Source organism: Selaginella moellendorffii, unplaced genomic scaffold, assembly GCF_000143415.4.
Source record: "Selaginella moellendorffii unplaced genomic scaffold, v1.0 SELMOscaffold_66, whole genome shotgun sequence".
Lineage (NCBI taxonomy): Eukaryota > Viridiplantae > Streptophyta > Lycopodiopsida > Selaginellales > Selaginellaceae > Selaginella > Selaginella moellendorffii.
In genome coordinates, this window is record NW_003314327.1 from 196,502 (window position 1) to 206,190 (window position 9,689).

A 9,689-nucleotide genomic window follows, 5' to 3' on the forward strand; every position below is an offset into this window, starting at 1 on the left:
ACTATCCCTGGCCTTGTTTTTTGCCAGGAACTCAAGTTAGACGTAGATATCTCACACATGTAGATCTGCAAGGCAAACCCCGCCCCCCTTCCTTGACATCAGTCCAGGCTTTGTTTCTAGTGCATTTTGAGGATCTTTCTTGGGTATTTATAATGCATGCAAGCTTCGGCTTCTTTGTGTTCCGGAATTATTCCCGGGAGACTTTGTTTATATATATGTGGTTCAGAGAGCTGGAAGAGCTTCTGTAACTCTGGCTCGGCTTTGCAGCTGCACTCTCTCCTACAAGAAACAACAAAACTCCAGTTATTATAAACACTTGGCAAGTTGCAGAGGTGAAGTTAGAGAAGGGGGTGTAAGACCAACCGCCGCTATAGCAGAGGCGGGCAGTGGCATGGCATGGCCCTGTTGTTAAGAAGTCATTCACGTAGGGGAGAGAGAGAGAGAGCGAGAGAGAGAGAGAGAGAGCTTTTTTTCTTGGTTTGGATATGAAATGTTAAACTTTGTAAAGTCGGTGGCCTACAAAAAAAACAAAAAAGAAACAGAACAAGAGAAAGAGACTTCTAGCTCTCCTGCCAGATTCTTCCTTGGATAGCTGGGACTTGAAGAACACTAGACAAATAACCTTTAAGCCGGCCCTCACTCTCTCCCGCTTCATCGCTGATTAGTTACTTAAGCCAGCGTACTTAGCCCAGTCGGATTGACAAGTTTATACAAAACGAAGCGACAAAGGACAGACAACTGGATACATTAAGATTAGAATAAATTATAGGCGAGAAGCGAAGTACATAGCTGGGAAGGAACAACAAGCAACTGAAAGAACTAACAACAACAAGCACAAATCCAAAGCACAACAAGAAAAAAAAAGAAAAAAAAAAAAGAAAAATTCCGAAAGTCGCAGGAGTTCAGCCTCTCTTCTCACTCTTCTTCCTTTGTTTGGTTTTAGTGTTGTGTCTGTGTGTGATGATCCTGTGTGATGATCCTACTCTGCAAAATTGGCCTCAGGGTTTCCGTTTCCTCGGGTCCTGCTGCTGCTGCCCCTGAATCTCTCGCTTTGTGCCTCTTCGAAAGATCTCAGAACCCGAAAGCCAGACTGGAATGTCAAACTCGGAGACGAAAGCGCAGCCCGTAGCAGAGAACTGAAGAAGAGCCCGTAAAAACTTGAAAGAAAAACTCTTACTTGGTAGCAGTAGTAGTGATAGTAGCGGTAGTGGTAGTAGTAGAGCGGTAAAGTAGTAGTGGTAGTAGTGGTAGCGATAAGAGTAGTAGTCATAGTTGCCAAAGTTACCACCACTTAGTGAGTAGCAGCAGGCCTCCTCGAAACTGGCCTGGCTTTCAGAGGATTGACCATCTCGCATGAGAGCTTGAGCACCTCCGACAGGTCCACGGGGCTGTCCTCGCAAGGCATCCACGAGAACTCCTGGACAAGCCTGGCGATCCACAGCTTCACGGTCGCGAGTCCCAGTGCCCGGCCGGGACATACCCGCCGCCCGGCTCCAAACGGCGCCAGCCTCAAGTCGATGCCCCGGACGTCGAAGCTCTTGTTCTCCACGAACCGCTCCGGGTCGAAAGCCTCCGGGTTGGGCCAGATGCTGGGGTCGTGCGTGATCGCCCACATGTTGACCATGGCGCTGGTGCCCGCCGGGACGTGGTAGCCCGAGATCTCCACGTCATGCGTCGCCAGACGGGCCCAGGAGAGCAGCGGACCCGGCGGGTGGAGGCGGAGAGTCTCGTTGATCACGGCCTGGAGGTAAGGCATGCGCTCGGTGTCCGAGTCGCGGACCGGCTGGCCGGCCGGGCACACCGAGTCGATCTCCGACTGGAGCTTGCGCTGCACGTCCGGGTTGAGAACCAGCTCCGCCAGAGCCCACTCTGTGAGGATCGCAGTGGTGTCAGTGCCTCGGAAAATCATCTCCTGCGTACACAAACAAAAGAAGCTCCTGTCAGTCAGTGACTTGAATATAACTGCGTTGGGTGGCGATTGATGAAAACAAACAGCACTGGACAACAGCCGCTTAGTCAGTCAAGCAAAGCAGATTTGCTCACTAAACAATGTGCGTAAAAGACTACAGCCAGCAAGGACCGGCTCAAACACAAAACATGAAGCACACATGGAATGCAAGCTTCAACAGTGCAGGCGAAGGCCAGGATGGAGAAAGAGAAAAAAAAAATCGGGAGAGAGCGAAGAAAAGCCTGAGTTTTGATGTAAGGAGAGGACTGGTTGGTCAAAACAAAGTGGCTCCAAGGACGAAACGACAAACAAGCTTTGTACGCAGAAATTCATCGACCACCGTCCACACGCAGGACGAAGCCGAATCGGTGCTGGCTGTTGAGAGCAAAGCCAACGCCCAATTTACAAGGCGAGATGGATGGCTATGGCCCCGCCCAGCGTGACCATTACGGCCCTTGGCTTCTTTAGAGCAAGCGAGCCACAAAGAAACGACCAGCAAACAGCGCCGTATACACACCCGCAAACAAAAGCGAACCGAAAGTAAAAAAAACGTTTAAAAAACACTCTGGGATGTCCTGGGTTGCGGTACATCAATTTGGTTCACCAGCTAAAGAGCGTTGCTCAACCCACAATCAAACAAAGGAAGTGAAACGAGAAAAAACTTTAAAGCCAAGCTCGGGAACGAGTAAGCACAGACGCATGAAGGAAAGAACGCGAAAGCCATGAAGACAAGCGAGAAAAGATCCAACAAATGCAATGCTAGAAAAAAAACCAGAGAAGAAGTTACGTACCCAGAGCACCGCGATCATGTCCGACTCCTCGAGCTTGTCCTCGCCTTGGAGCGAGAGCAAGACGTGGACGAAGTCCTCTCCACCTCCGGCAGCTTTGGAGCTGGAAGAATTCTCCTCCTCCGCCGCCGCCATCTCTGCCCGGCGCTCCTGGATAATCTTCCTTACAAAAGCGTTCACGCGAGGAACCAGCTGCTGGCAGCGCTTCACCACGCCCTGGGGATCCCACTGCCTCAAGAATGGGAGATGGTCGGACCAATTGAAAGCGCCCAGAAGCTCAAACCCTTCGCGGACCATCGCCTGGACCTCCTCCTCACCATCGCCGATGCGTCGCCCAAACACCGACCTCATGACACTGTTGAGCGAGGCGCGCTGGACGAATCCACGCACGGCGATACCGCCGCCATTGGAGCGGGCGGCGCTGCCGGAGATATCGGCCACCATGGCGGCGGTCTCGGCCTGGCGGAGCGGCTCCTGGGCGGCGATCCGGCGGGGGGAGAAGAGGCAGCCCGATGCAATTCGTCGCAGCCGGCGCCAGTAATCGCCGTAAGGAGCGAATCCCATGGCGCGCCCAAAGAGAAGCTCCTGCGCGGATTGCTTGAGCGGGCGGTCCGCGAAGCAGGGGCTGGCGAGGATCTGGCGCGCCACATCCGGCAAAGACGACACCACCATGCGCGTGGATCCAACGCTCACCGCCATAAGCCTCTCCGCCGAGTGTGATCGCGCCAGGGCCGCCAGGCGGCGGTGCGCCAGCGCTCCCATGTCGAGGAGGCTCCCCAGGACGGGGAATCCTCGCGGTCCCGGGATTGCAGCGGCGTTCTTCATCTTCTTGCTAAAGATCAGCGATCTTCCCCACGCCGGGCCGCCGGGGAAGCACCAGAAGAGGATTGCCGAGGCGGCAAAGACGCAAAGAAGCGCCAGCGCCAGAGGGATCCAGGACGGCGACGCCGCCGCCGACGATGAATCCAGCCACGGCTTGGCGATGAGCGGCAGCAAGTAGACCAGAGAGCTCCTCCCAGCGGCGCCGCTGCTGGAATCCATAGCCACGGATCGTTTCTTGGACACTGGATCACGAGACGAGAATATTTCGCCAATGCAACAGTAGCGCCGAGCGATCCACCAAGAACGCGCCAATTCGCGGGAGGCGAGCAATGCGCTAGAGTGAGGATCGAGATCGAGAGAGGGGATTGAGAGAAAGATCGAGAGGAGAGAAGATTTTTGCTTCGTCGCTCGCGCTTTGACGCTGGCCTTGGTCTTCTTCCTAGGCTTTGAGAGAAAATGGGCCCGTGAAGGAACTATTTCTAGCCCCCTACTAAGTAAATCCCGCGCGTTCCCACTCACACGCTGTTTAGTTTGGCAAGCCCGCCAAATTCTTCGCGCTTATTCTGGAAATATTCTTCAACAATTCCACGGAGAATCTGACGGTCGTGACGGGCCCGAGAATGACATGTCAGCATACCGCCCGTCCTGTAGAACCCTACCTATATTTACTATAACGGCGCCGGCGCTGCAATCACTCCGTACGGCCTCGATTTGTGGCCATATGGCCAGCCGCCGCGCCGCGCACGTATAATTTTCCCAGGCGAGTGTGGGGATTCTACCGCATGGGAGAAAGTAACTATGACATTTCCCGTGGGGAATTTGTGCTACGTGGCGGGAGGAGATGAGAGCCTGAAAGCGATGTTAAAGTAGTGTGGCCTATTTATTAGGGCATGGGCCGCCACCTTTGTTGCTTACACGAGGATGCATGCATGCATGAGTGTGGCAGACATCGGTTTCGAATGTATAACCTCCTCCGCCAACCTTTTCTTGCTGCGCGTGTCGACAGGGCTGTGTAACAATACTTCGGGTTCGGATTAGGGCTGCCGCCGCAAAGGCGTCAATGGGAGGACACCAAGTAGAGCGCCACAGAAAGCAACACGAGCGCACAAGGCTCAAAGGAATCTACCGCTCCAGGTGCACAGCCACCCACGGAATCTTCCAGAGTTACCTCTTTTACTTTTCCAGAGTTACGCCTTTTTTTAACCTTGTCGTGAAGTCTCGAAAGGAAAATGCATGAATTTCTGGACCGCCAGCTTACCATGGCCTGGCCGCAATCAAAAGCAAAAGATTGGCGGTAAAATCAACACCATACTAAACAAAGAGAGGAAACCAGGGTAAAAAGTTGGCGGGGAGAAAGATTCTCGAGAATCTTTGTCGTTGGGTCTGTGGATGTCAACGTTGATCTTGACGGGCCAATGCGATTGCTTTGCGTCGGATCGAAGGAAACGAGCGCTTTCATCCTCCAAATCCTCGAAAATCCACTCCGGCCCGACAGGTTACATTGCACCGTAGCGCGAGCTTCCTGGAATTCCTTCGTTTTTAGTAGTATAGAGAAAAGAACACAATGGAAAGTTGAGGAGACCCTCGGCCCCCAAGGAAGGAAGAAAGAAGGAACAGCTTTCACAACATTCTCAAAAAGCTGGAGGGAAGAGTGAGAGTACCTTAAGAGCTGTGCGTCCCCTAGAAGTTGACACGGTTCCCTCATCTACAAGCCTCCATGGCCCCTCCTGGATGGGAATGCTTCACCAATTTCGCAGCGTTTCAAGTCTTCCTGGATTTCAAAGAGAAAAAATCCAAAGAAAATTAGTATACATCGTCATGTGATGCAGCACCAGCGATATAAAACCAAAGAGTCAAACAAATCCAACCTGCTTTTTGTGTCACTCCAGCGGAAGTCACCGACAAGGAGAAGCTTCTCGCTGTTGAATCGAAGTTGGCTTCGATTCATGCGCTTGCCGGTGCCTGTGCTTGGCTGGAAAGAAGCTTCGTACGGTAGTCCGTCAGTTCGGCTGCCACGCCGCCCTTCTTGTAGCAGCGTGCCTGGAGAGAGGAGATGTACTATTGTTTTCCCTCTAGACAACATAGAAAAAAGAATTCTTTCACGAAACTTCTCACCTGATGAATGAGTTGCTCCAGAAAACTGGCCTTGTCGACCGGGATGTCTGGCGTTGACAGTAGCTCGAACAACTGCTAGTGAGAATGGCGGTTAGTCGCAAATTCCGTATCGAAGAAACGAAAAAAAGAGAAAAAATCAAACCTTGTGCGTATTGTTTGTCTTCGCATGTCTTAACGTCCGCAGAGCTGCCAAAACAAAGTCGCTCGCGTCTCCCAAGAGCTTTCTGCGTTTCTCGGACTGTGCAGCCGACTCTTCGTGGTTGCCACCTTCGGGATTCCTGTGAGGCACAGAAAGGATTGCAGCTTCCGGTGACGACGAGCCTGCCTCGTCAGGGTCATCTCGAACGTCGGACAGTTCCTTTGGACTCTTGGCGGGCGAGTTCACCTCGCCACCGCTTGCATCACTGCTGCATTCTCCCGACGAGGCAGACGAAGTGGAAGCTGATCCCGACAGGCCCGGTGACTCGGGGCGCCGACGCCGCTTTCGTCCTCGTAGCTGAGCTCCGCCGCTTCCTTCAAACCATGCTTCGTCTGCGGCGTCGTGTTTCTCCTGACGATACGGGTTTCCAAAGAGCGATCGTTGTTGCTTGGTTCGCTCTTGTTCGTCAGCCTGATAATGAGAATTTTTCAAGTTAGAAAAACGGGAAAAGAAAATACATGATGACTTACAAAAGGATTTCGCGGAGGCTGTTGCTTCCACAGAGCGTCACTAAAGTCACCCATCTGTATGTTCAAGGATCAAACGCTTGAGCGACAAAAACGAACAAAAAAAAGCTCATCACCTTTTCGATAGGTAGCGAGTGACGTGCTTCTTCTTCTTCCATGGCCACCATACGAGCTGCCAAATTGCCCAAGGCTGAGTGGCTTCCAGTATTCCCAGGGGCTTTCTCGTTTTTACTTCGAGCGTCCATGGCAAGCGCTACACGCATTGGCAAATACTTGAGCTGGCTGGAAAAAGAGGGGGAAAAAAAAAAACAATCAGCAACAATCTATCTCACCCACGGCTCGAAGAGAATTGACTACCTGAAGAGCTCGTTACGAGGCACATCAAACGCATTTTTAAACACCGCAGCATCCTTCCACGAACCAATTCCCAAGTGGTTGGCAATTTCATTGCCAGCTTTTGGAACTTCGGCAGTAGACGCTTGAGTTGTAAACCTCGCATTTTGATTTGGTTTTGAAGGTCCAGACGGAATGCAGACCTCGAACGTCCTCTGGCTGAGAACTGAGTCGACGCTGGTTGTCGACGACGAAGAAAAGCGGACAGAAAATGCAGTAGTAGTGAACGTGTGCGTTCCAGGAGCATCGATGGAACCGGATTTTGAAGACGGAAAGACTCTTTCATGTGGCTTGGGGGCGTAAGAACTTGAGTTTATCAGCTTCTCCGTCTGTAAAATATTGTCTAAGATTTGCAAGAGAACGAGAAAATCTAAAACATTACCATACTCTCCAGCTCCGTCTTTGCCTGAGCTTTCAACCGTTTGAGCTGGTTTCCAACAAAACCAGCAAAAATTGTTTTCTCGAGAGCATCCGGCACAACATGCAGGTTCAATCCCCACTGCCGAAGTGCAGCTCTCAAGGGCGGGCCATAGTACGCCGGAATACTGTTGCAATATCGTTCCATTTCTTGTCGCCACTGTATTGTGTTTGTAGCCTTTGGATTTTTGCTAGCGTGCTCCAATAGATGAAACAGTACCTGATAAAAAAGACTACGTCAAGTTCAAGCAGATAAACATATTTACTTACTGGATAATTGTATGGTAGCACGAAAAGTGTGAGATTTGACCCAATAAGCTTGAGATACCTGTTGTAAGAACCATAGAAACTAACTTAACCAAAAATCACTTCTTCATACCCAAATGGATCTCCATAGCCAAAGTTTGGCCCCTTACTATTACGTATGAAGACTTGCCAGCATGCATTAGCCGCTGCTTTCGTCAAAAAGTTCACAATCGGGTTGGACTCGATCTGCAAAGAAGCTCTGGAAAGTTAGGCCTTACAAGTCCCTCAACTCAAGCGCTTACGTCGTACTTATCGTAGATAAACTGCGCGGGAATCGATGGATCCGAGTCGATAGCTTTGTAGACAATAACAGGATGAGGCTCTCGAGGAGGAAGAGATTGCTGTGACGAGTCAGGCCAAAAGGTCTCCGGTATTGGCCAATGCCCCTGGTGAGGCTGATTGGCCCTGATAAGCAAGAGCTTTCGTTGGCAGGCAGCATGAACCTAGCAGAAAGAAAAAAAAACATAAAAGTTGTAAAGAAACATCAAGATATAGTACAAACCTGAGGCGGCGGAGCAGTGGTTCCGGGAATTGGCATATTTTCGAAAGACACCACCACGCAAGTTGAGAGCCGAGATGTGACTTCAATGTGCTGCATTAAGATTTTTAAACTTGTTGCCACATAACATTTTCCCCTACGTGAAGATAAACTCTATGAGCCAACGGAAGAACCAAGACAAGGAAATAAGAAAAGATACAATATATCAAGCACGTACCCAGTCGACTCGCAAAACGCAGAGATGTCATTGTCCATTGCCAGAGCCGTTTTAGAACCCGAGATAGGAGCATTCTGCGGAAGAGGTCCACTCCGTTCTAATACTTGCTGACTGACCGATGGCATCCTGCATACGAAAAGTCATGTAAACCACAGCAGAAACCAGATAGCTCACCTGAGAACAATCGCAAAGACTCTTTGATCCCAGCGGTAAGGCTTTGCAGCTAGCTCGCCACCTGCAGGAGCCGGACCATTTGGTACAATGGTCTTGAGAACACCTGCCTAAGATACGCACAGAGAATATAAAAACGAGACTTCAAATCGAGACTAGAAATACTTTAGAAGTGAGTTCTGTTCCATCCGTCAACAGAATAATCGTCGTTGGTTCTATATGTATAGGATTTCGCCCCTGACCTGGAACAAAACGCTGTAAGAGACACAAGGCAAAAGAACGAGTAAGAAACATACCATACTTTTCAGTATCGTTTACAAGCCGATGAAGGTGAAGGTAGTCAAGAACTAGCTGTAACGACGTACCAATTTCCGTGAGATCGTGAGCTTCAATGCTCTTCAGTGCTCGCGTGAAGTTAACAAACGGATATTTGTCGACCACCTAGAAACAGAAAAACACAGAAGAAAAAAAACACAAAGAACTTGAGTTCCATAAGTGATAAAACAACTAGGCCAGATCGAAAGAAAAGATCACCTTGATCGCATTTACTCCCTCTTCGCAAGTCACAAGGAGATATCTGGGATAGAAATGCGGTAAACAAATGCTAGAGCTACTAAATTCTCACGCACCTGTCCGATTTGTGCCAAGTGATGTCTCGCAGCCGCAACTGGAGCAAGAGAAAGGGCAATGTAAAGAGATTTGGATGGAGCTCCAGCGGCTTACCTTGACGAAATGCTCCACGGCACTCTTGGCGCAATCCAGCAGCGACAGGCCATTCGAGCAGCGCTGGTTCATCGACGCGCTAGTATCGATCACAAAAACCACGGTCATCTCTACGGGCACTAAAAACCTAGCTCCAAGGGGATAAATATATTAGGGCTCCTCGAAATATGTTAAATATGGCTTCTACGACCTTATCAGGTTTTTTGGTATTTTTGGTATTTTTAGGGTGAACTGATCATGAAGATTAAGTATTTTGTGAACCGGACCAAGCGCTTCTGGAAAATGGTTGATGGTCTGTATAAGAAAGCCCTGAAGCTTCATGATGTGTGTGGGGCTTTGGTGAGCCTGGATGTTTCATATACGAGGAGGTACCGAAGGTCAATACGGACAGATGGGGTTGTGAAAAGGAGGACAATCAGAGCATACAAGCAACAACACATGGATGTAACCAGTGATTTAGATACTGATCTCGATGCTATCGATGACTTGTGATATAGTCATCACTAATTAGGGTTGACTCTGATGTTGATGATTCAGATTTAATTAAGGCCCTCCTCCAGGCACACTTATCTAGTGACAAACTTTTTGCTGGATTTCCCTTAGGGTTCTCTCATTGGTGGGTAC

The 9,689-nt window shown here is 50.0% G+C and overlaps 2 protein-coding genes across 3 annotated transcripts; both read right to left on the minus strand.

Moving 5' to 3' along the window:
* Positions 1 to 729: 729 nt before the first annotated feature.
* On the minus strand, positions 730 to 3,999 carry LOC9649261 (cytochrome P450 78A4). The gene is made up of 2 exons (XM_002985200.2): positions 2,740 to 3,999; positions 730 to 1,912 (listed from the first exon to the last, which is right to left on the minus strand). The coding sequence occupies exons 1-2, from the start codon at positions 3,775 to 3,777 to the stop codon at positions 1,292 to 1,294; spliced, it is 1,659 nt and encodes a 552-aa protein (XP_002985246.2). The 5' UTR covers positions 3,778 to 3,999; the 3' UTR covers positions 730 to 1,291.
* Positions 4,000 to 4,511: 512 nt separating this feature from the next.
* LOC9649475 (integrator complex subunit 6 homolog) lies at positions 4,512 to 9,187 on the minus strand. Of its 2 annotated transcripts, none has more exons than XM_002985201.2 (20): positions 9,066 to 9,187; positions 8,972 to 9,009; positions 8,877 to 8,919; positions 8,639 to 8,783; positions 8,508 to 8,584; positions 8,346 to 8,452; positions 8,172 to 8,297; positions 7,958 to 8,090; positions 7,698 to 7,898; positions 7,529 to 7,641; positions 7,420 to 7,477; positions 7,115 to 7,369; positions 6,697 to 7,061; positions 6,456 to 6,621; positions 6,343 to 6,396; positions 5,816 to 6,283; positions 5,674 to 5,745; positions 5,427 to 5,598; positions 5,220 to 5,329; positions 4,512 to 5,080 (listed from the first exon to the last, which is right to left on the minus strand). In XM_002985201.2, the coding sequence occupies exons 1-18, from the start codon at positions 9,171 to 9,173 to the stop codon at positions 5,503 to 5,505; spliced, it is 2,625 nt and encodes an 874-aa protein (XP_002985247.2). In that variant the 5' UTR covers positions 9,174 to 9,187; the 3' UTR covers positions 4,512 to 5,080; positions 5,220 to 5,329; positions 5,427 to 5,502. The 2 variants fall into 2 exon arrangements, with proteins under 2 accessions (XP_002985247.2, XP_024514940.1); XM_024659172.1 differs by having other exon boundaries at positions 4,512 to 5,089.
* Between the last annotated feature and the right edge of the window lie 502 nt (positions 9,188 to 9,689).